The 26,737-nt window shown below is 45.2% G+C and overlaps 1 protein-coding gene across 1 annotated transcript; it reads right to left on the reverse strand.

The window, feature by feature from the left end:
• Window positions 1-11,049: 11,049 nt before the first annotated feature.
• On the reverse strand, window positions 11,050-25,959 carry LOC109881097 (procollagen C-endopeptidase enhancer 2). The gene is made up of 9 exons (XM_031836392.1): window positions 25,630-25,959; window positions 25,120-25,228; window positions 24,041-24,296; window positions 22,370-22,494; window positions 21,858-21,994; window positions 20,515-20,678; window positions 17,309-17,392; window positions 14,980-15,147; window positions 11,050-12,221 (listed from the first exon to the last, which is right to left on the reverse strand). Exons 1-9 carry the CDS (start codon window positions 25,776-25,778, stop codon window positions 12,091-12,093), a joined length of 1,323 nt encoding a protein of 440 aa, XP_031692252.1. The 5' UTR covers window positions 25,779-25,959; the 3' UTR covers window positions 11,050-12,090.
• Between the last annotated feature and the right edge of the window lie 778 nt (window positions 25,960-26,737).

The following is a 26,737-nucleotide window of genomic DNA, read 5'->3' on the forward strand; positions in this document are numbered from 1 at the left end:
CACCCACAATTATCTTCCTCCTCCTCTTATCTGCTCTCTTTTCCTCTTCTCTCATTTCCTCTCCTTGCCTCTCCTCTCTGTTACTTTCCTCTGCCCTCCTCTTCCCCCTCTCCTCTTCCTCCTCTCCTCTCTCTCCTCTTCCTCCTCTCCTTTCCTTTTCCCCCTCTCCTCTCCCGTCTCCTCTCATCTTCCCCCCTCTCCTCCTCCCCCTTTCCTTTCCTCCTCCCCCTCTCCTCTTCCTCTTCCCCCTCTCCTTTATGCTCCTCTCCTCTTCTCTTATCTTCCCTCTCCTCTCCTATTACTCCTCTCCTTTCTTCTTCCCCCTTTCCTCTCCTCTTCCCCCTCTCCTTTACGCTCCTCTCCTCTTCCCCCTCTCCTCACCTCTCTTCTCCATGGTACCAGGAATGACTATGAGGAGTTAGCTAAGCAGTGTAAGATCTTTGCTAAGGACCTCCTGGCCCAGGCAAGTAACTCCAGGGAGCTGGAGGTGATCCTCAACCACACGGCCAACGAAGTCACGGTGGACAAGAGAGGCCTGATGGAGGAACGCATGAACCTCAGCCGACTCAAACTAGCCATCAAGTACAACCAGAAAGAGGTGAGGCTGAAACTAACTGGCCATCAAGTACAACCAGAAAGAGGTGATGCCTCATCCTCCTCTCTTCACCCTCCTCGACCTCCCTTCACCCTCCTCGACCTCCTCCTCACCCTCCTCTATACCACCCTATGTGGTACTGTAACACCAGTCTGCTATCACGAGGACATAATCCTTCAGGAGAGTCAGACCATCAGCTGTTTTCATGGGGGTGATGGAGCGACTTCTAGAGTCATAGATAGCTTTAATTGTCGGCATAAATGTGGATTTCCTGTGCCTTATCCATCCAGCATAAATCCTGTAGTTTCTGTTTTTCAAATGTATCATTTTTCCCAGGAGCCTCTCTGTGGGGTAATTTACGTCATTCCCTGTTCAATCTTGAAGTCATTGTGAAATGTCAGAAATTAGAACATTCCGGGGGTGAACACAAAATTCCTTTCCCGTTCCTCTGTTCATGTCTCTGTGTGGTGGTTGTTACTTCCTGTCCTCCCGGACGTGAAGACTCTGGTACTTTCCCTATAGTCTGTTTGGTGACACTAAATTCCTTCCTGAACCTCTAGGTGTGGTCGGACGTGAAGACTCTATGGTACTTTCCCTATAGTCTGTTTGGTGACACTAAATTCCTTCCTGAACCTCTAGGTGTGGTCGGATGTGAAGACTCTAGGGTACTTTCCCTATTCTCTGTTTGGTGACACTAAATTCCTTCCTGAACCTCTAGGTGTGGTGTGGTTGGACGTGAAGACTCTATGGTACTTTCCCTATTGTCTGTTTGGTGACACTAAATTCCTTCCTGAACCTTTAGGTGTGGTCGGACGTGAAGACTCTATGGTACTTTCCCTATAGTCTGTTTGGTGACACTAAATTCCTTCCTGAACCTCTAGGTGTGGTCGGACGTGAAGACTCTAGGGTACTTTCCCTATAGTCTGTTTGGTGACACTAAATTCCTTCCTGAACCTCTAGGTGTTGTCGGACGTGAAGACTCTAGGGTACTTTCCCTATACTCTGTTTGGTGACACTAAATTCCTTCCTGAACCTCTAGGTGTGGTCGGACGTGAAGACTCTAGGGTACTTTCCCTATACTCTGTTTGGTGACACTAAATTCCTTCCTGAACCTCTAGGTGTGGTGTGGTCGGATGGGAAGACTCTATGGTACTTTCCCTATAGTCTGTTTGGTGACACTAAATTCCTCCCTGAACCTCTAGGTGTGGTGTGGTCGGACGTGAAGACTCTATGGTACGTGCTCTCCTCTGCCAGTTTAAGAACGTGGAGGACACAGAGCGAGGAAGAATAAGGATGCCTTCCACCCCATCCTAACATCCTGAGTTACCTACAAACTCTTCCACATGTACACCACCAACTCCATAATAGGACCACTGCAGGTACACACACACACACACACACACACACACACACACCAGGCAGCACTATCAACCGAAGGAAAACAAATCACCATCATTCTATCATCACCTCACATGGAAACTATCTCCCTGGTGAACATCCTAATTGATAAAGCAAGGCTTCCAGACCTCCTCTCTGTCTAATGATTGTCTCATTCCCAATCAGTGGATTCATTTTGGCGTTGTTCCCCTTCTCTGTCCTCTCTGTCCTCAATACTGGGCCAAAACTCTGTTTTGAATTTTCATCTGGGGTTCCTGTAGAAACAGCAGTTGGGTAGAGTAGATGACTTGATTTATTTCATGAGAGAAACTTTCAACCTGTCCCTCACTGTCTCAGCTTGCCAGCTGCAGTCACAGCTTCTCTTCACAGTGTGTATTTCCTATGTTGCTCTGCCCAGCGTTTTCTATTTCTTTGGCTATATCTGTGGAAATACTGTAATATGGTAATTCATTATCACAAGTGCAGTTGTGAATGGGGCGGCAGGGTAGCCTAGTGGTTAGAGCGTTGGACCAGCAGCCGAAAGGTTGCAAGTTCAAATCCCAGAGCTTCTGTCGTTCTTCCCCTGAACAGGCAGTTAACCCACTGTTTCTAGGCCGTCATTGAAAATAAGAATTTGTTCTTAAGTGACTTGCCTAGTTAAATAAAGATAAAAAATGAGTGGAGGTCTTCATATCTCCTGTTATTATGTGAAATTGTTAGTTTTTTATATTGAACCGCAGAACTCTCCTGTGGATTGTCAGGGGACTGCTAGGCTTCAGAACCTCCAAGTACGCTATGTTCTACCCCTTGCATACAGGTCACATGATCTTACAACCCCCCCCTGCATACAGGTCACATGATCCTACAACCCCGCCCCCCCCCCTGCATACAGGTCACATGATCTTACAACCCCCCCCTGCATACAGGTCACATGATCTTACAACCCCCCCCTGCATACAGGTCACATGATCTTACAACCCCCCCCTGCATACAGGTCACATGATCTTACAACCCCCCCCTGCATACAGGTCACATGATCCTACAACCCCGCCCCCCCCCCCTGCATACAGGTCACATGATCCTACAACCCCCCTCCCATGCATACAGGTCACATGATCCTATGACCCCCCCTGCATACAGGTCACATGACCCTACAACCCCCCCACTGCATACAGGTCACATGATCCTACAACTCCCCCCCCGCATACAGGTCACATGATCCTACAACCCCCCCCCCCTGCATACAGGTCACATGATCCTACACCCCCCCCCCCCTGCATACAGGTCACATGATCCTACAACCCCCCCCCCCCCCCCTGCATACAGGTCACATGATCCTATGACCCCCCCTGCATACAGGTCACATGATCCTACAACCCCCCCCCCCCCGTGCATACAGGTCACATGATCCTACAACCCCCCTCCCATGCATACAGGTCACATGATCCTACAACCCCCCCCCCCCTGCATACAGGTCACATGATCCTACAACCCCCCCCCCCCCTGCATACAGGTCACATGATCCTATGACCCCCCCTGCATACAGGTTACATGATCCTACAACCCCCCCCTGCATACAGGTCATATGATTCTATGATCCCCCCTGCATACAGGTTACATGATCCTACAACCCCCCCCCTGCATACAGGTCATATGATTCTATGACCCCCCCCCCATGCATACAGGTCACATGATCCTACAACCCCCCCCCTGCATACAGGTCACATGAGCCTACAACTCCCCCCCTTGCATACAGGTCACATGATCCTATGACCCCCCCCCCCCCCCCTGCATACAGGTCACATGATCCTACAACCCCCCCTGCATACAGGTCACATGATCCTACAACCCCCCCCCTGCATACAGGTCACATGATCCTACAACCCCCCCCCCCTGCATACAGGTCACATGATCCTATGGCCCCCCTGCATACAGGTCACATGATCCTATGACCCCCCCCCCCCCCCCTGCATACAGGTCACATGATCCTACAACCCCCCCCTGCATACAGGTCACATGATCCTACAACCCCCCCTGCATACAGGTCACATGATCCTACAACCCCCCCTGCATACAGGTCACATGATCCTATGACCCCCCCCCCAACCCCCCCCTGCATACAGGTCACATGATCCCACAACCCCCCCCTGCATACAGGTCACATGATCCTACAACCCCCCCCTGCATACAGGTCACATGATCCTATGACCCCCCCTGCATACAGGTCACATGATCCTACAACCCCCCCCCTGCATACAGGTCACATGATCCTACAACCCCCCCCCCCCCCTGCATACAGGTCACATGATCCTATGGCCCCCCTGCATACAGGTCACATGATCCTACAACCCCCCCCCCCCCCCCCCCCTGCATACAGGTCACATGATCCTACAACCCCCCCTCCCTGCATACAGGTCACATGATCCTACAACCCCCCCCTTGCATACAGGTCACATGATCCTACAATCCCCCCCCCCCCCCCTGCATACAGGTCACATGATCCTACAACCCCCCCCTCCCTGCATACAGGTCACATGATCCTACAACCCCCCCCTTGCATACAGGTCACATGATCCTACAACCCCCCCTCCCTGCATACAGGTCACATGATCCTACAACCCCCCCCCTTGCATACAGGTCACATGATCCTACAATCCCCCCCCCCCTGCATACAGGTCACATGATCCTACAACTCCCCCCCTGCATACAGGTCACATGATCCTACAACCCCCCCCCCCTGCATACAGGTCACATGAGCCTACAACTCCCCCCCCTGCATACAGGTCACATGACCCTACAACCCCCCCACTGCATACAGGTCACATGATCCTACAACTCCCCCCCCGCATACAGGTCACATGATCCTACAACCCCCCCCCCCTGCATACAGGTCACATGATCCTACACCCCCCCCCCCCCTGCATACAGGTCACATGATCCTACAACCCCCCCCCCCCCCCCCCCGTGCATACAGGTCACATGATCCTACAACCCCCCTCCCATGCATACAGGTCACATGATCCTACAACCCCCCCCCCCCTGCATACAGGTCACATGATCCTACAACCCCCCCCCCCCTGCATACAGGTCACATGATCCTATGACCCCCCCTGCATACAGGTTACATGATCCTACAACCCTCCCCCTGCATACAGGTCATATGATTCTATGACCCCCCCCCATGCATACAGGTCACATGATCCTATGATCCCCCCTGCATACAGGTTACATGATCCTACAACCCCCCCCTGCATACAGGTCATATGATTCTATGACCCCCCCCCATGCATACAGGTCACATGATCCTACAACCCCCCCCCCCTGCATACAGGTCACATGAGCCTACAACTCCCCCCCTTGCATACAGGTCACATGATCCTATGACCCCCCCCCCCCCCCCCCCCTGCATACAGGTCACATGATCCTACAACCCCCCCCTGCATACAGGTCACATGATCCTACAACCCCCCCCTGCATACAGGTCACATGATCCTACAACCCCCCCCCCCCCTGCATACAGGTCACATGATCCTATGGCCCCCCTGCATACAGGTCACATGATCCTATGACCCCCCCCCCCCCCCCCTGCATACAGGTCACATGATCCTACAACCCCCCCCTGCATACAGGTCACATGATCCTACAACCCCCCCTGCATACAGGTCACATGATCCTACAACCCCCCCTGCATACAGGTCACATGATCCTATGACCCCCCCCCCCAACCCCCCCCTGCATACAGGTCACATGATCCCACAACCCCCCCCTGCATACAGGTCACATGATCCTACAACCCCCCCCTGCATACAGGTCACATGATCCTATGACCCCCTCTGCATACAGGTCACATGATCCTACAACCCCCCCCCTGCATACAGGTCACATGATCCTACAACCCCCCCTCCCTGCATACAGGTCACATGATCCTACAACCCCCCCCTTGCATACAGGTCACATGATCCTACAATCCCCCCCCCCCTGCATACAGGTCACATGAACCTACAACTCCCCCCCTGCATACAGGTCACATGATCCTACAACCCCCCCCCTTGCATACAGGTCACATGATCCTACAATCCCCCCCCCCCTGCATACAGGTCACATGATCCTACAACTCCCCCCCTGCATACAGGTCACATGATCCTACAACCCCCCCCCCCCCTGCATGCAGGTCACATGATCCTACAACCCCCCCTCCCTGCATACAGGTCACATGATCCTACAACCCCCCCCTGCATACAGGTCACATGATCCTACAACCCCCCCCTGCATACAGGTCACATGATCCTATGACCCCCCCTGCATACAGGTCACATGATCCTACAACCCCCCCCCTGCATACAGGTCACATGATCCTACAACCCCCCCTGCATACAGGTCACATGATCCTACAACCCCCCCCCTGCATACAGGTCACATGATCCTACAACCCCCCCTCCCTGCATACAGGTCACATGATCCTACAACCCCCCCCTTGCATACAGGTCACATGATCCTACAATCCCCCCCCCCCCTGCATACAGGTCACATGATCCTACAACTCCCCCCCTGCATACAGGTCACATGATCCTACAACCCCCCCCTTGCATACAGGTCACATGATCCTACAATCCCCCCCCCCCTGCATACAGGTCACATGATCCTACAACTCCCCCCCTGCATACAGGTCACATGATCCTACAACCCCCCCCCTGCATGCAGGTCACATGATCCTACAACTCCCCCCCTGCATACAGGTCACATGAGCCTACAACCCCCCCCCCCCCCTCCCTGCATACAGGTCACATGATCCTACAACTCCCCCCCTGCATACAGGTCACATGATCCTACAACCCCCCGCTGCATATGGGCAGGCAATATGATTCTGCTTGTTCTGGACTCCAGAGAAGTGACAATGTGATGTAATATCCCTAGTTGATACCTGACTGCTAACATGAATGACTTTCATCTGAAAATGCAGGTGTAAAACACAGTTTATCTCTGCACCGTGCTTTTTGAAAATGCGCCACTGTTTTATTTGGCTGTTGTGACAGGCTACATTTCTGTAGTGATTGTGCTTGTGTCGCATAAGCTTTGAACACCTACTTTTGGGGGGGTTGCATGTCAAAAAGTTTGAAAACTGCTGAGCTATCGAACAGATTGCTGATTTACTGTACAGCCATAGAAACAGGTGAGAGAGGATTGCCATAGAAACAGGTGAGAGAGGATTGCTATAGAAACAGGTGAGAGAGGATTGCCATAGAAACAGGTGAGAGAGGATTGCCATAGAAACAGGTGAGAGAAGATTGCCATAGAAACAGGTGAGAGAGGATTGCCATAGAAACAGGTGAGAGAGGATTGCCATAGAAACAGGTGAGAGAGGATTGCCATAGAAACAGGTGAGAGAGGATTGCCATAGAAACAGGTGAGAGAGGATTGCTATAGAAACAGGTGAGAGAGGATTGCCATAGAAACAGGTGAGAGAAGATTGCCATAGAAACAGGTGAGAGAGGATTGCCATAGAAACAGGTGAGAGAGGATTGCCATAGAAACAGGTGAGAGAGGATTGCCATAGAAACAGGTGAGAGAGGATTGCCATAGAAACAGGTGAGAGAGGATTGCTATAGAAACAGGTGAGAGAGGATTGCCATAGAAACAGGTGAGAGAAGATTGCCATAGAAACAGGTGAGAGAGGATTGCCATAGAAACAGGTGAGAGAGGATTGCCATAGAAACAGGTGAGAGAAGATTGCCATAGAAACAGGTGAGAGAAGATTGCCATAGAAACAGGTGAGAGAGGATTGCCATAGAAACAGGTGAGAGAGGATTGCCATAGAAACAGGTGAGAGAGGATTGCCATAGAAACAGGTGAGAGAGGATTGCCATAGAAACAGGTGAGAGAGGATTGCCATAGAAACAGGTGAGAGAGGATTGCCATAGAAACAGGTGAGAGAGGATTGCCATAGAAACAGGTGAGAGAGGATTGCCATAAACGAATATGCAGTTTGGTCATCAAGAATATGAGCTGTTTATTTTGAAAGCTCACCAGCGATGGGGAATCAGGCAACAATTACTAGCATAGACCTACTTGTCTTTTGCTATGTACAAATTGCTTGAAATTGATCATTTACTTATGAAGCTTGCATTTGGAATTTGTTGTTACAATTATTATTAGGGTACATAAACAAAATGTGTTGTAGACAAAATAATGAAAGGCATGTCTGGTAGCCTCAATAAATATGACAAGATTTTTAGTTCATGATAGGGGCTGCACCAAACGATTGATGTATTATAATAATTGATTATGCTTATGTTGTATTAATAGAAGGGAAAGGGCTATAAGACCCCTCCCTCACTACATTTATAGGGTCCTGGACTACAGATTAGCTATATATACAGTGCCTTGCGAAAGTATTCGGCCCCCTTGAACTTTGCGACCTTTTGCCACATTTCAGGCTTCAAACATAAAGATATAAAACTGTATTTTTTTGTGAAGAATCAACCACAAGTGGGACACAATCATGAAGTGGAACAACATTTATTGGATATTATAAACTTTTTTAACATATCCATTATCCATTATATTATTTTTTCAACATATCCATATCCATAGCCATTCTAACACCTGGATATGTTTATTTTTGAACCATTCCATTGTAGATTTTGCTTTATGTTTTGGATCATTGTCTTGTTGGAAGACAAATCTCCGTCCCAGTCTCAGGTCTTTTGCAGACTCCATCAGGTTTTCTTCCAGAATGGTCCTGTATTTGGCTCCATCCATCTTCCCATCAATTTTAACCATCTTCCCTGTCCCTGCTGAAGAAAAGCAGGCCCAAACCATGATGCTGCCACCACCATGTTTGACAGTGGGGATGGTGTGTTCAGGGTGATGAGCTGTGTTGCTTTTACGCCAAACATAACGTTTTGCATTGTTGCCAAAAAGTTCAATTTTGGTTTCATCTGACCAGAGCACCTTCTTCCACATGTTTGGTGTGTCTCCCAGGTGGCTTGTGGCAAACTTTAAACGACACTTTTATGGATATCTTTAAGAAATGGCTTTCTTCTTGCCACTCTTCCATAAAGGCCAGATTTGTGCAATATACGACTGATTGTTGTCCTATGGACAGAGTCTCCCACCTCAGCTGTAGATCTCTGCAGTTCATCCAGAGTGATCATGGGCCTCTTGGCTGCATCTCTGATCAGTCTTCTCCTTGTATGAGCTGAAAGTTTAGAGGGACGGCCAGGTCTTGGTAGATTTGCAGTGGTCTGATACTCCTTCCATTTCAATATTATCGCTTGCACAGTGCTCCTTGGGATGTTTAAAGCTTGGGAAATCTTTTTGTATCCAAATCCGGCTTTAAACTTCTTCACAACAGTATCTCGGACCTGCCTGGTGTGTTCCTTGTTCTTCATGATGCTCTCTGCGCTTTTAACGGACCTCTGAGACTATCACAGTGCAGGTGCATTTATACGGAGACTTGATTACACACAGGTGGATTGTATTTATCATCATTAGTCATTTAAGTCAACATTGGATCATTCAGAGATCCTCACTGAACTTCTGGAGAGAGTTTGCTGCACTGAAAGTAAAGGGGCTGAATAATTTTGCACGACCAATTTTTCAGTTTTTGATTTGTTAAAAAAGTTTGAAATATCGTTCCACTTCATGATTGTGTCCCACTTGTTGTTGATTCTTCACAAAAAAATACAGTTTTATATCTTTATGTTTGAAGCCTGAAATGTGGCAAAAGGTCGCAAAGTTCAAGGGGGCCGAATACTTTCGCAAGGCACTGTATGCATTATACGGTTTAATATTGTTCGACAGTTCTTTTCTAGTCTCTACTTCTTATACGAAACGGTCTGAGAGATGTGTGAGTTATTGCAGACAACAGGGTGTCTGTGAGAAACCGCCTCAAGGCTAAAAGAGATTAATAGACACAGAACCCTGCAGGGGAGTAAAGAGATAAGAGACAAGTCAGACATACCACTATAAAGCAACTTGGAGAGTGGAAAATTACTGCTGAGCCCTTAGAAAACACTTGAACTATTGTTCTCTCCTGCAAGTTTGTATTACTGAATATGCATGGGCTTGGTCTTATGAGTAGAAGGTGTTGATGTAGGCAGTTACAACACTAGGGGTTGACTGCAAGCATATTAAAACAACTTGGACCTTTTTTATGTTGCAGAACTTACTCTGAAACATGCGTGCTATGTTCCTGTTGTGAACTTCTGTCTGCAATTGCATTAATAAAGGTTTTAGATTGATTTACTTAAATATATTGTCTGATTGCTGATTTCACCAATAAGCAAAATGATTGACAAGGAACCCAACAGTTGAACAAGTCATTGTCTGTACAGATAAAACAACAACAAAAATACTTGGCTTGAGACTGGACATGAAAGAGAACTCGTGCGTTCTAGTTGAGTCACGACATGGACTTGACTCGAGACTCGACCCGTTCTATTTGGGACTCGACCCGTTCTATTTGGGACTCGACCCGTTCTATTTGAGACTCGACCCGTTCTATTTGGGACTCGACCCGTTCTATTTGAGACTCGACCCGTTCTATTTGGGACTCGAACCGTTCTATTTGGGACTCGACTTGAGACTTTGACCTCATTACTTGAGACCTGCTTGTGACTCGAATAATAGTGACTTGGTCCCGCCTCTGCTTTTTTTGTACCTTGGCAGTGAGAAACGATTAGAGACTAAATATTGAGTTGCATCCCACGCTTGGAAACATACTTGAAAACAGAAGATTATTTTCTCACAGAGAGCTGGCTGTGAGGAGGAAAGAGTTGGTTCTAATAGTGGCATCTGAGAGTGTTTCTCACTGTTCAGCTCCAGCATATCCCTGGTTAACACAGAGCATTCAGCCTTACCAACAGCTGTCTCCACACCTGATCATTCCCAGTGCTCAATGGAGCATTCAGCCCGACCAACAGCTGCCTCTACACCTGGCCAAAGTTACCACTAACTCTATGTAGACCAGATATAAGGGTTATTTATCTTCATATATACAATGTTAACATGACAAGTTACTACTGGTCAATTAATTAAAGATGACATTCCATATGAAGAATCACATAATAATAAACTTCAGTTTTATTTTTTATTTGGTCAGATGGAAATAATAAAATATAAATAACATTTACTAATTGTTTCATATGAAAATACTTTATATTGATGAAAGGTAAACTCCACCCAAAAACGATCTTTTGGCAAAATGCATCATACCGGTTGTATTTCGGTATTTTGAAAGTTATATATCTTGAAAAAGTTATTTTTAAAAAATGATATTTTGGGACTATATCAACAATGGACTAATGAAACAAACACTAAAATGTCGTTTTTGAGAGGAATTAACCTTTAAGTTCACATCTCCACTTTTTTATTACAAACATTACATTTGAATGCAAGGCAACAAAAACCAAGCTGACATAATGAGAGGGAGTGCTGTGTTGTATCCATTCATCGTAAACGCTTTGGCTAATAAGTGACAGTACTAAACAGAACACCAGTTTGACACCAAATCATTCCATTGGGAATAGTATATATTAAACTATTGCACTTTTCGACCCCACATAACATACCTCCCATATCCACAGTGAACATGGAGGATAAAGAGCAGTTAGTAAACACTGTCCTTAAAACTACAACACCCAGTCCTCAATAATGTACTTCCTGTAACCAAACCCCATGTTTGATCCAAGCCAACACTCATCGTGACATTTGGCGGTTTTTAGTGGCCTTGAAACGTCAGAAAATGTGTATGTTTTTTTTTTTTATAGAAAAAAAAGGGAACTAACTTAGGTATTAGCATATTACAAAACATTTTCTCCTGTTTCGTTCCAACTGGTACTCTCTCTTCCTCTCCTCCTTCAATTATTACACTCACATCTTCACATTGTGCTCAACACAGGTCCAGCTCAGGGGAGAGGAAAACAGCATGGGAAAAGAAAGAGAAACAAACAGCCAATCACAGCCTGAGATCTGTAGACTAGTCCTGTGGTAACGGATGAGAGGTGATGAGGGGCGGAGCCAGGGTATGCTGGGCGGAGACTAACGAGAATGGCGTTACATGGTGGTGGGGGGGGGGGGGGGGGGGGGCTGGAGTCTCAGGCAGCATGTAGCTGATCTTAGCAGCGTTTGGTCCTCAGTACGTTGAGGCCCCTCTGGTTCTTGGCCTTGAAGGCCATAACGAAGTGATGTGGGGCGATCTTCCCCTTCCCATCCTCGTCCGCTGAGCCCATGAAGATGTAGTTGAGGCCTAGTGAGATCACAAAGACAGAGGCTGAATGCACTGGCGGAACGGCTGAGGCATTCAGGAAGGTAGCACATCGGCGTCTATTCAGATAGCCTAGTGGTTAGAGCGTTGGGCCAGTAACCAGCAGGTAGCCTAGTGGTTAGAGCGTTGGGCCAGTAACCAGCAGGTAGCCTAGTGGTTAGAGCGTTGGGCCAGTAACCAGCAGGTAGCCTAGTGGTTAGAGCGTTGGGCCAGTAACCAGCAGGTAGCCTAGTGGTTAGAGCGTTGGGCCAGTAACCAGCAGGTAGCCTAGTGGTTAGAGCGTTGGGCCAGTAACCAGCAGGTAGCTTAGTGGTTAGAGCATTGGACCAGTAACCGAAAGGTTGCTGGATTGAATCCCTGAGCTGTGACAAGGTAAAAATCTGTTGTTCTGCACCTGAGCAAGGCAGTTTCCTGTTAAGATATCAGAGGGGTTGGGTTAAATGCGGAAGACACATTACAGTCGAAGGCATTCAGTTGTACAACTGACTAGGTATCCCCCCTTTCTCCATATACTGTTTGTGGGTATATATATTCACATTATGGATCAACGGCTGAGGGAAGGTATAGATCTTATTCCGACAGTGAGTTTTGCCGCTTACCTCAAACTCCTTCAGATGAGTTTGAAGGTGGAATACAGCAATGGAAGCTAATTCAGAGCCATACACAAGATAGGATAGTCTGTGGAAACACCTGCAACTGGGGTCTACCGTTCCTATTACAGGAGAATGGTGGAACTTTATTTGGGGAGGACGGGGCTCGTGGTAATGGTTGGAGTGGAATCAGTGGAATGGTATCAAATACTTCAAACATAAGGTTTCCATGGTTTTCATATGTTTGATGCCATTGCATTCGCTCCATTCCAGCCACTATTTTGAGCCGTCCTCCCCTCAGCAGCCTCCACTGTTTCTTAAGTATCTTGTATATTTGGGACACGCCTCTGTTACATGCATTTTTCACACTCAGTGCCACACTTCAAAGTCACGTGAAACTGTGTGAGAATTACTCAACGATAGAATTTGAACTGAAAGAAAAACACATTGGTTGCATGGTGCCATCATGAGAATAGAGAAAATGCATTTTAAAAAATTTGCTAATTATATCTACAGGCTATATTGTGTTTTTTCTTTCATTATTTACGTTATCTGGCGTCCCTGTGTTATCCTAACCTTTAACCATTAGGTCTTAACTGTACACCAATCACCTAATGCTTTGGGAACAGGCAGAAAAAAAAGTTTACATCGATCCACAGAGGCAAAAGGGACAACGTCGGAGTTTAATTCAATAGGAGGAAAAGCTGTGAAATAGAGAGTTGACAATAAAGACAAAGGAAGGTCAGAAAAGTAATGTTTGGGAATTATTTGGTGAAGTGGTAAAAGATGATCATAGCAGTGACGGCTATGTTATGTGCGATGATGTGAGGCACAGTCACTAGACAGGAACTTCAAACAGGCCTTTGGCACATCAAGGCAACTGTAGCCTACAGTTCAGATGGGTTGAATGGAAACTGAAATCTGGACACTGATTGTAGGTCTATAACCTCTCACATAGCCTCAATATGAACTCCTGCAGAATTAAGCAAACGATACACCAATTGTAAGCTACATTTTGTCTCAGGAACAAGAGTGGAGAAATATGATTCTTCCTTTCAGCATCTTGATAGAATGAGAATGCTCAGTTAGATACCGTCTGTAGAGCTGCTGTGATTATCAGCATCAATAAAGCTGATAGTATTTCCACCACATTAAATATTCATCCAAGCTGAACTGAAATCTTATCGGGAACATGTTGGGTCGTTTCCACAGCTTTCTATTTCCTGACAACTGGTCAAACTGATGTCATTTCCCCTTTTTCTGTTGTTGTTGAGATATTGCATTTTCTCCCCGGTCCCTAAACGTCATTGCTATGAGAAAGAAGCAGAGGCAACAGAGAAAAAACTGTACCAATGTCAACTAGATTGAAGCATTCATTCAATCGATTTGTGACATTATTTTGGTGAGCACGGATTATTTCGTTTGTAGGGCAACATATAACGACAGAAGAGAGGCGCTATGTATCGAATTATAAACAACTTGACTAATAAATACCAAAATGTCCGAAATTATAAGCAGAAACCTATGTTTATGAGGCAAAAAAAATTATCTTCTCTGACTGTAGCCTACAGCACGTTTTCTATATTAGTTAGGTTAGGGGCGGGTGTGAGCCTCAGATTTGACACTTTCTCTCATGTAGTTGCGGATAGGTTATTACCAATTGCGGGTTGGTGCGGGTGACCAAACAGCTGACCCGCACACCATAATGTATATCATGGTGAATGACTAATACCTGGTGCTATCATGCATATCATGGTGAATGTCTATCGTGGACTAATACCTGGTGCTATCATGCATATCATGGTGAATGTCTATCGTGGACTAATACCTGATGCTATCATGCATATCATGGTGAATGTCTATCATGGACTAATACCTGGTGCTATCATGCATATCATGGTAAATGTCTATCATGGACTAATACCTGGTGCTATCATGCATATAATGGTGAATGTCTGTTACTAAACCAAGTCAAACTGATGAATTTATCCAGGGGAGAGTGAGTCCCCTAGTAGTGGTCCACATAGCTCTGGTCCTGGGCTATACGGGCAGTTTGAGCGTTCTTCAAGCCCATAGACCATATAAAACCGTTCGAACCACACATAACACACTGGACCAGAGCTGTGGCCCGTTGTTGTACGACTACACACCTCGTCTGATGAACGGACACTTCTTGCAGAGGACGATGATCTTGGTGCTCATGGTTTTGCCGGCCTGCTGGATGGCCAGGTTGCTTTCTTTGTAGACGTTGATGATGGAGATGGTGGCGTACACGCTGCCTCCTCGCACCACCGCCGTGATGACAGTTCCTGTTATCACTGTCACAGAAACATGGGGAGTTTAGAGGGCTGGGATTGGTGTGCTGAACAGAACCACAGGGAGTTTAGAGGGCTGGGATTGGTGTGCTGAACAGAACCACAGGGAGTTTGAAGGGCTGTGATTGGTGTGCTGAACAGAACCACAGGGAGTTTGGAGGGCTGGGATTGGTGTGCTGAACAGAACCACAGGGAGCTAAGAGTGCTGAGATTGGTGTGCTGAACAGAACAACATGGAGTTTAGAGGGCTGGGATTGGTGTGCTGAACGGAACCACAGGGAGTTTAGAGGGCTGGGATTGGTGTGCTGAACAGAACCACAGGGAGTTTAGAGGGCTGGGATTGGTGTGCTGAACAGAACCACAGGGAGCTAAGAGTGCTGAGATTGGTGTGCTGAACAGAACCACAGGGAGCTAAGAGTGCTGAGATTGGTGTGCTGAACAGAACCACAGGGAGCTAAGAGTGCTGAGATTGGTGTGCTGAACAGAACCACAGGGAGCTAAGAGTGCTGAGATTGGTGTGCTGAACAGAACAACATGGAGTTTAGAGGGCTGGGATTGGTGTGCTGAACAGAACCACAGGGAGTTTAGAGGGCTGGGATTGGTGTGCTGAACAGAACCACAGGGAGTTTAGAGGGCTGAGATTGGTGTGCTGAACAGAACCACAGGGAGCTAATAGGGCTGGGATTGGTGTGCTGAACAGAACCACAGGCGCTCAACAAAACCTGCTTTCGATTTATAGTCTGAAAACTGTGTTATCGTCATGAAATGGTGGAGCAGAACTCGACAATATTAAGTCCTGTCGGCTCTGTGTGAGCCGGCTCTGTGTGAGCCGGCTCTGTGTGAGCCGGCTCTCTGTGAGCCGGCTCTCTGTGAGCCGGCTCTCTGTGAGCCGGCTCTGTGTGAGTCGGCTCTGTGTGAGCCTTGATCAAGATTGAATATCTTTCAATGCGAATACTGTGATGCTGGGACGTTTCCTGCCGTGGGGGCTTTCATCAAAATGTACTGGTTGAATAGGACATAACGAAAACCATGTGTATACAGGAAGGAAAAGACGTGTCAGTCGAGTTGTCCGATAGGTCCTTTTGTGTCTAGCCTAGTCATTAGAACGTGTGGTGTAACGCTCTTGGCTTGATATGACTGCAGCTTGTCTGCCAATGTATTATACAATAACATTTTCCACCAACGCCACATTACTGGGCTTCACTGACAGCCAGTGAGCCAGAACCCTTTTCCCATAGCAAATATCTGACCTAATCTCCCTGAGAAAAAAAATGCATGAATAAAATACCTGCCTCATTCCATCAACAATCTGTTCAGAGAAAAAGTAACGAATAGAGGTAGTCTGAAGGACGTGGCAGCAAACTGAGGTCATGGAGTATGTTGGAGTATGTTGGAGAATGTTGGCCGAATTAACACTTTCTGTTAGCAACAGTTTTCCTTCAGTTTACTCGGTGAGAAGAGAACTGTGTCTGTCCCACGCAAATTCACTGCCCTCTCAGAAGACACTCAAGGAGTCTGTGACGCGCTGAAACAACCCAGAAGGCCATGGGTAGTGTGTCATGATGGAGGGGACCATGACAACATGGGCTTGTTGTGGGAGGGATGGTTCATATGGACTGGGATTAATGTTAATGTGGGATTAATTAATGTTGGGAGGATTTTCTGTCACCCCCCCATTGCTACTACCCTCTGTTTATTATCTATGCATAGTCACCTTACCACTGCATACATGTACAAATGACCTCGACTAACCTGTACCCCCGCACATTGACTCAGTACCTGTACCCCCGCACATTGACTCGGTACCTGTACCCACTGTATATAGCCTCGTTATTGTTGTTTTATTGTGTTACCTTTATTCTTTTTTTACTTTAGTTTATTTGGTAAATATTTTCTTAACTTTTCTTGAACTGCACTGAGAGTTAAGGGCTTGTAAGTAAGCATTTCACGGTAAGGTCTACACTATTCCACGCATGTGACAAATAAAATAAATTTGATTTGATTTGACTGACACACACACACACACACACATACACACACACACTGTTGACCTGTTATTGTTTGTTCCTGCTAAGTATTTGTGACAGTAGTACTGGCAGCTTTAGGTAGGGCAGCCATAGTAACAGATGTAGCATTAGCTGAGGGAAAATAGTATTTCTCTTACCGAAGTCACTGGTACAGTAGTTGCTCTCAACGGTTCCACTTCTTTTGCATTTCTGCTGGCACAGACCTACAGAGTACTTCAGAGCTGGGGAGACATAGAGGAGAAAAAGAGAACACAGTCCCTTAATTCACATTCTTCCACATTCGGGTGATGCTAGCAAGTAGGATTTAGGTTGATTTTATTTAACCATTGAAATCAAACATAGGCTAATTAATTAGTATAAACACGTCCCATTGAAAACTGTAAGTAACTTCGAATCCTACCAGTGGAGGCTCCCGAGAGAAGGACAGAGGAGGAAAGGGAGGACCATCTTAAATGGTGAAACATTTTGAGCTAAAACTACAGTTAAATATATTCAAGTCACCAAATAATTGATTAAAACACACTATTTTGCGATGAAGGTATACAGTAGCCTTTAATTAACAGCAGTCTGTAAGGTAGCACCTTGGTGTTGCCGGAGGACAGCTAGCTTCTGTCCTCCTCTGGGTACACTGACTTCAATAATAAATGTGTCAACGATGGTGGCTGTGTGTAGCGGTCATGATATGAAGGTTTGACTTGGAACGTTTTTTTTGCCTGTTCACAGACAGCTGATGTGTTGTGCACTGAAGTCCACAAGCGAAGGGAAAAGGTGAGAGGAGGAGAGCGTGTAGATAGATGCGAGAAGGAATTATATATATACAACCAGCTGTTTGTATGTGGCTGCTATGAAAGTGAACTGTGTTTGCATGTGATCAAGGGTGTAATCATTGCCCTGATTCTGTTGAAAAACGTTTCTTAAACGGAATGAAATGGGGATAAACATACCTGAATTTATCCAATAGAAATTCTTGTTTGCAACTGTTGGACTAATGATTACACCTTAGATCAGCTAGATGCAGGCAAGAGTGTACAAGGCAGTATTGAATGTGTCACTGTCTATTACCTTGATTACTCAACATTCTCTCGACCTGTGTGCACCTACGTTGTAAACTTTCATTCATTGGCTAGGTTGTAGCAACCTCATGATGGGTATAGGGGAAATTTGAGTATCATGTAGTAGCCTAAACCTATCAGTGTTTCATTGAGCTGGGTGAATGGAATATGAATGACAGTCATCCAATATGCTGTAAGGCGATGTTGATTAAAAATGTTTAATCCTCCCTCACCTTAAAACGGCACCGACCACCACTGAATCCTACATAACAGATCACATTATTATTTTAAAACTTTATTAAGTTAAGAACAAATTCGTATTTACAATGACGGCCTTGCCTTGTTCTGGGGCAGAAAGACAGATTTTGACCTTGTCAGCTTGGAGATTTGATCAAGCAACCTTTAGTTTAGTGGCCCAACGCTCTAACCACTTGGCTACCTGCTGCCCCACATGATATTCATATTAATAATATTTATAATAATAATACATTTAATTTGAAAAACACTTTTCTTACACCCAAGGAGCTAAAAATATGAATAATAATATGAATAAAAACAATCAAATAATGATGTACTGTTCATGTTCAAAGTATAGGTGTGCTGCCCCAGCAGGTAGCCTAGTGGTTAGAGCTATTGGACTCATAACCAAACATTTGCTAGATCAAATCCCCAAGCTGACAAGGTAAAAATCTGTTGTTCTGCCCCTGAACAAGGCCATTGTCATATATAAGAATTTGTTATTATGCCTTGCCTAGTTAAATAAAAAATCAAACAAAAATTGGTTACTGCTGGCTACCATCTGTTTTTACAATCAAAGCTACTATGGTAGTGGTATCGGGAAGACTAGAAAATTACTCTCCAACCACTGTCCAAATGTTGTTTTTACTGGTGGAGAACAAAACGTCTGAAAGATAAGACAATCTGAGGCGGTCATCACAGGGCCCAGATTACATCATGGTGGAGGGCTGCCAAGGCGATCATCTGACTAGGGATTTGATATTGTGAGTACTGGCCTCAGTGAAGGAAAAACAAAGGGTTGTGTGTGCGCCCAAAAAAACATTCCTTACCCCAGGATACTTCAACTAGTAACCATCATTCCTTAACCCAGGATACTTCAACTGGTAACTATCATTCCTTAACCCAGGATACTTCAACTAGTAACTATCATTCCTTAACCCAGGATACTTCAACTGGTAACTATCATTCCTTAGCCCAGGATACTTCAACCAGTAACTATCATTCCTTACCTCAGGATACTTCAACTAGTAACTATCATTCCTTACCTCAGGATACTTCAACTAGTAACTATCATTCCTTACCCCAGGATACCAGGGACCAGGCTAATACCACATTCGATTTTTGGTAAATGCTTCAGCTACTCTTTCTGGGGTCCACAGAAAACATGACATAATACAGAACATTAATAGACAAGAACAGCTCAAGGACACATGTAGCCTACATATCAATACATACACACAAGATATCTAGGTCCAATAGGGGAGAGGCGTTGTGCCGTGAGGTGTTGCTTTATCTGTTTTTTGAAACTAGATTTGCTGTTTATTTGAGCAATATGAGATTGTTAAGGGTTTCAGCGACTTCATTAGCTGTGGTTTCTGATGCGTATATGGTTGAATCATCAGCATACATGGACACCCATGCTTTGTTTAATGCCAGTGGCAGGTCATTGGTAAAAATAGAAAAGAGCAGAGGGCCTCGTGAGCTGCCCTGCGGGACACCACACTTTACATGTTTGACATTAGAGAAGCTCCCATTAAATAAAACCATTTAAGTTATATTAGATAGATAGCTCTGAATACACAATATGGCAGAGGTTGAAAAGCCATAACACATGTTTTTTTCAACAGCAGGTTATAGGCTGCACTGAAATCTAACAGTACAGCTCCTACAATCTTCTTATTATCAATTTCTCTATAAGCATGCTGAAAGTCTGTTGTTAATTTGTTTACAGAGAAATAGCATTGTATTTGGTCAAACACAATTTTTTCCAACAGTTTGCTAAGAGCTGGCAGCAAGCTTATAGGTCTGCTGTTAGAACCAGTAAACGCCGCTTTACCAGATCTGACCTGGGACCAGGCTAATGCCACAGTAGAACTTCAAGCCACATGTGTGGCCTGAAGAAGATAATGATGATGATGAAGATGATGATGATTCTGAATTGGAATTCTGTAGTGCTAAAAGCTTTTTATATTGTAACAACAAGACTTTAATGTGATGGACAAGAGTAAATATATCTCCTGCTTGGATTAAACAGAGGAAAGAGAGCTACCTACGTATGGGTCTGGTGGTAGCAGCTGGGGTTGTGGTGGTCAGTGGTACCGGGGTGGTGGGTAACTTCTTAGGTCTGAACTTGTAGTGGCCGATGAACCCATCTGCAGTCAAACTGAGGTCTGAGAGGAACTGGATCAGGAGCTGGTTACCTTCAGAGAATACTGGACTGAAGGGGGGGAAGAGAGAGAGAGAGAGAGAGATCACATAGGCTAATGAATACATTGTGCATAGGTTTTTCGGTAAATCAGGCATTTGTAGGTTTATAATCTATCCTGTTTACCATCTACCCTGATTGCCTAGTCACTTTTACACCCACCTACATGGGAATATTACCTCAATTACCTCAAAGACCTCATACCCCTGCACATTGACTCAGTACTAGTACTCCTTGTATATAGTCTCATTACTACCTGGTACCCCTGCACATTGACTCAGTACTGGTACACTTTGTATATAGTCCCATTACTACCTGGTACCCCTGCACATTGACTCAGTACTGGTACACCTTCTATATAGTCTCATTACTACCTGGTACCCCTGCACATTGACTCAGTACTGGTACTCCTTCTATATAGTCTCATTACTACCTGGTACCCCTGCACATTGACTCAGTACTGGTACTCCTTGTATATAGTCTCATTACTACCTGGTACCCCTGCACATTGACTCAGTACCGGTACTCCTTGTATAGTCTCATTACTACCTGGTACCCCTGCACATTGACTCAGTACCGGTACTCCTTGTATAGTCTCATTACTACCTGGTACCCCTGCACATTGACTCAGTACTGGTACACCTTGTATATAGTCTCATTACTACCTGGTACCTCTGCACATTGACTCAGTACTGGTACACCTTGTATATAGTCTCATTACTACCTGGTACCCCTGCACATTGACTCAGTACTGGTACACCTTGTATATAGTCTCATTACTACCTGGTACCCCTGCACATTGACTCAGTACTGGTACTCCTTGTATAGTCTCATTACTACCTGGTACCCCTGCACATTGACTCAGTACTGGTACTCCTTGTATATAGTCTCATTACTACCTGGTACCCCTGCACATTGACTCAGTACTGGTACACCTTCTATATAGTCTCATTATTGTTATTTTATTCTCTTACTGTTTCCTTTTTATTTTTGGGGGTAGTTTTTGTCTTACTTTTTAACTCTGCATTGTAGGGAAAGGGCTCGTAAGCATTTCACGGTAAAGTCTACACCTGATGTATTTGGTGCATGTGACAAATCAAATGTGAATTGATTTGTTGATCAAGATGAAAACGATAAGCGGTAGCTACATTAGCAAGATAAATGCATAGTATAAACAGGTGTGTGACGTACGCTGGGGGGCTATCGCCACAGTACTTCCCGATCCTCTTGGCATCGTTGACCTCTGCCCCGTTGAAAATGGCCACGTAGTCGTAGCGACAGTAGTTGTCTCTTTCCACATCGAACTTCTCAAACTTCACCTCAATGATCTGTGTTAGTGGACAGGTTACATAGAACACAGGTTACATAGAACACGGGTTACATAGAACCCAGGTTACATAGAACCCAGGTTACATAGAACCCAGGTTACATAGAACCCAGGTTACATAGAACCCAGGTTACATAGAACCCAGGTTACATAGAACCCAGGTTACATAGAACACATTACTTTCATCCCGCATTCTAAAGGTGTATTACACTATGCAGCACTAAACATGAGAAAACCACAAAGCAATGATGTGAAAACCTCAAACGATCTCAATCACTCTCAGTGGTGTCATTCGTCATGTTGAACTGTGAGTAGTAGTAGTATTTGTTAGGATCCCCAATTAACTACTGCTGAGGCATCTGGTAGTAACACTCACCTGGTTCTTAGGAGCCACTATGTGCCATGAGCAGGTGACCCCAGCAGGGTAGTCCTTCTCAGGCCAGTTAGGGGTTTTAATTGACCCGAATGGTTTATCCAGATGACCTCCACAGTACTGGTCCCCTGATGGGTGCAAAGTCAAACCACAATGTTTAGTTATAGTCCCTGGCAGATAGTACTGCTACATATGCTGTTCCTTTAAAGAACTACTGAAAATCGTTCCTTATTGTGCAAAATATCTCTTCCTCTTTAACGTCACAGGACGGAATGTTGTACATGAAATAATTCTAGAATGAGACCTAGAATGTTCTAATCAGTAGGCTAACTCTTATCTCTTGCTTCCTTTGTGATTTACGAGTAACTAAAAAAAGACAGTTGTCTGTCTCTATGCCTTGGTCCCCTGCTGGAATGTGTTGTTAACAGGAAGTCTACATGCTAGGCAAGCCATCACACATCGGAGAAAGAACACGTCAGCCTACCACACAAGCTGCTTTGGACTGGCAAGAGATCTGTGGATCTATAAAAAAACACAGTTGGATCTCCTGTAACATGCAGTTTAGTGACTAACAGTGTTTCCACTACAGCTGAGCTCCCATACTCATGGCTGGCAGACGACGGCGAGTGCTATTTGTCTGAGTAACTAAAATAGACATTGAACCAATGGAAGAGGGCTGTGTGGTGCTTTTCAGTTTTAACCACTCCCAGGAACGGGGAGACAGACAGAGCAACCACAGTCCATCTGTTCCAGCATCAGGTGTGTGAAGAACACCAGTCTATCTAAACTGACAGACCCAGAAACATTCTAGCTGTCAGCTACTGTAGAGGTACGGAGACAAGAGAGAAGGTATACAACCAACCATTAAAATTCCACAAACTAATTCCGGGAGACGTCACCTGGTGAGAAGAGGACGGGACGGCGCTGACCCGTCTGCCTCTAGAACACTCTGTCCGGGAAAAAACAAGCCGTGACAAATTCCTCGTCCTACTGTGGAATGTGTCGAGACGTTCCTGTTTTTCATTCACCTCGTCCTCGAGCTTTAAGTCAATAGGTCTCGTCTTAAACTACATAAGAAGTCTGAACTTTATATTACCAAGTTCCACTGTTCCTTCCACCCACCTGCTATCCGTTGGGAGTGATTTATCAAGCTACAACTGCCTTTTTCGTTCTCAGATGTAAACAATTCCCCTCTCAGATATCTCCATCTGGGTATTGTATCATTACTAGGGGCAAGCTAGAGGAGGTTAAGAGGCACGTTAATTAGCTTGTTAAAATGTGACCTTTGGCCCTAAACACACAAACACTCACTGACATCGGATGTCTTTACGATGTGTCACGATGTGTCAGAGAAGAGTCACGGCTAGGACTCAGCGTCTAAGGCTCTGCTGAACATGCTTGGGTAGGGGCTGGATACAGATGACTACAGTGTTCCCTACACACTACACCTAGGGCTACAACAGCTTAGAGATGGCACAGCCCCTCTTCAACCCACACAGTGGTTCCTGGCCCGGGACGTAGCCTAGACAACCGGTGACAATCTCAAGTCTAAATAGACTCCCCTATAGCATCCTAGATCCGTCTCCTGCCACTGTGCGCTTGAGTAAGACACGTAAACCCTTAAAAATGAGTATAGTATTATTCTATTCTTCGTCTATATTCTATTCTGCTTACCTCTCTCGTGCGGCTCGGCAGCCGAGTACACCGCCAGGAAGCCACTCCCAGCCGTGTTGGCATCAGACACCATCTGAATTAGCATCTTGTTGCCGGTGGAGACCAAGGCGCCTGGCCTGAAGGTCCCACAGAAGCGACCCAGCCTCTGGCCACTCGCATGGCCGCTGTACACATCTACGTAGTCATAGCGACACAGGTTGTCACTCTCCAGGTCAATGAAGCGGAAGGACAGGACCACCACTTTACCCTCAGGGACCTGAGACAACATACAATCACACACAGTATACAGTACAATCTATACAATCACACACAGTATACAGTACAATCTATACAATCACATACAGTATACAGTACAATCTATACAATCACATACAGTATACAGTACAATCTATACAATCACATACAGTATACAGTACAATCTATTCAATATACAGTACAATCTATACAATCACATACAGTATACAGTACAATCTATTCAATATACAGTACAATCTATACAATCACATACAGTATACAGTACAATCTATACAATCACATAAGGGGCCTATCTGACAACTCAATATAATAGGAAACAGATCTCCCTCTGATATGCAATGAATGAACCTATATGAAACTCTTCCCCTTTTAAAAACACCAAACTGCAATCAACAGTCAAATCATTCAAAGTCTAAATCTAGCAGGGATACACATGTTATTAACAAGTAAGAAACATACCGTTTTTCTTTAATTACAGGACTTTGCTGTTGTTGGTGATTATTTCCTTGATTTACCATTCATTCCAGCCATGTGACCAGACTGCATGTTGAAAATACCAAGCAGGCAGCTCAAAGTGCCTGAGGGGGTGCTGTAGCCACTAGCCAAATACCAGACTACCAATTACACAGTTAAGATTTGTGGATTGGTATACCATTGAAGTGTATTACAAGAATCATTTTAGTTCACTGATATTGCTTCTCGTTCTGTCTGACATGGCACTGGTAAAGCAATAGCCTTCAGTAGCTAATTAGGAAGACACTAAGTTGATAACTGTTAAACAAGAATCATGTATTCACAGTAGGCTACAAGTATGTTTGGCTCACCGTGATTCTCCAAACACATTTGGTATTTGGGGGATACACCCCTGGATAACCGAGGCTCCCAACGACCCCAGAATCCTCCGTTATATTGCCTCCGCATGTAAACGTTGGTCTGGAAACATGAGAAAAAATATTTGTGACAACTTCTCATTCTAATACAAATGTCTATCAGGGAATCTTTGAAAGGAGAAAAAAACCTAAGCGTAAAGGTGTTGTTGGTGTTTACTATGGGATTTTCTCGGCAATGCGCCTGTGTGCGTCCTTATGCCTACAGCGCACACTGCAGATTCCTCCAAAATAATAACTCCCGGGTGGTGATGATGATAAATGATGATGATGATTGATGCGGTTCCTTCAGCATTGTGCTGTAGACTAACGTATCATTGACAACTCGTGATAAGGCTTTGTACAGTAGGCTAGTGCTACACAGTTGTATTTCCTGACCAATAGCTTAACACAGAGCCCAAAAAACTAGAGATTGTTAGATTAAAGTGAAGGGAAAAGGTAACCTACCTCCGTCGTGACCCCAGTAGAGACTGCGCGCAGACCTCTGTCAAAGACAGGACACCCCAAGCGCAAAAAATACTGCATATTCTCCACATTGTCGGGTGAACGGACCAGGCACCAGTTCGCCTGTTTTGGCTCCGTGGCATGAATGACATTCAGTGGCTCAAGCGGTGGGGAAAAGTACCCAGGGAAGTTCGTGGAGGGAGTTTCGCAGGCTGCAAGCTGGAACACAGACTGAATATAGCATTTGTTCTGGTGGTAGGAGGGAGCAATCGGCAGGCAGCTGCCTTTTTCCAAAACCTGGGATCAAAGACGCACTGGAAGTATTGGGGTGGGAGGAGTATGGGGGAATGGGGACTCGTGCTTTAATGTAAGACCACACCTGGCATAATAACTTTACCTTCGATAGAATAATGTGAATATCCTTAGTGAAAGATTTGTCCAGGGAACAGAGTTCCACATGAACAAAATGTATGCACTTTGAAAATAGACTGTTTCTATGTGGTCTTCAGAATGACATGCGTTTAAACAAACGTGAATAATTGAATACATCAATGCAAAATATGCCTAAACAATTAAAATAGTCTATAAGTCTTTTTTAATGTTTTTTGATAAGACTCTTACAGTAGGCTTTTTACACATCACTTTTTACACATTTTGTTATGTTAGAGCCTTATTTGAAAGTGGATGAAATGTTTATTTCCCTCATCAATTTGACAAAGTTAAACAGGTTTTTAGAAAATGTTGCTAATTTATTCAAATGGAAAACTGGAATATCACATTTACCCAAGTATTCAGACCCTTAACTCAGTACTTTGTTGAAAACCTTTGGCAGCGATTACAGCCTCAAGTCTTCTTGGGTATGATGCTACATGCTTGGCACTCCTGTATTTGGCTAGTTTCTCCCATTTTTCTCTGCAGATCATCTCAAGCTCTGTCAGGTTGGATGGGGAGTGTCGTTGCACAGCTATTTTCAGGTCTCTCCAGAGATGTTTATTCGGTTTCAAGCCCCGTCTCTGGTTGGGCCACTCAAGGACATTCAAAGACTTGTCCTGAAGCCACTCCTGCGTTGTCTTGGCTGTGTGCTTAGGGTCGTTGTCCTGTTGGAAGGTGA

The sequence above is a fragment of the Oncorhynchus kisutch genome, linkage group LG11 (genome assembly GCF_002021735.2).
Source record: "Oncorhynchus kisutch isolate 150728-3 linkage group LG11, Okis_V2, whole genome shotgun sequence".
NCBI classification, from domain to species: Eukaryota; Metazoa; Chordata; class Actinopteri; order Salmoniformes; family Salmonidae; genus Oncorhynchus; species Oncorhynchus kisutch.

What these genes read in the sequence shown, in the direction of transcription:
- LOC109881097 (XM_031836392.1), bottom strand. Translation starts at nt 25,778, where the DNA reads ATGTCATTCATGCCACGGAGCCAAAACAGGCGAACTGGTGCCTGGTCC. An exon ending in CTACTGGGGTCACGACGGAG is followed by an intron (nt 25,229 to 25,629) that starts GTAGGTTACCTT and finishes TCATGTTTCCAG; the next exon opens with ACCAACGTTTACATGCGGAG. An exon ending in TAGTGGCTCCTAAGAACCAG is followed by an intron (nt 21,995 to 22,369) that starts GTGAGTGTTACT and finishes CCACTAACACAG; the next exon opens with ATCATTGAGGTGAAGTTTGA.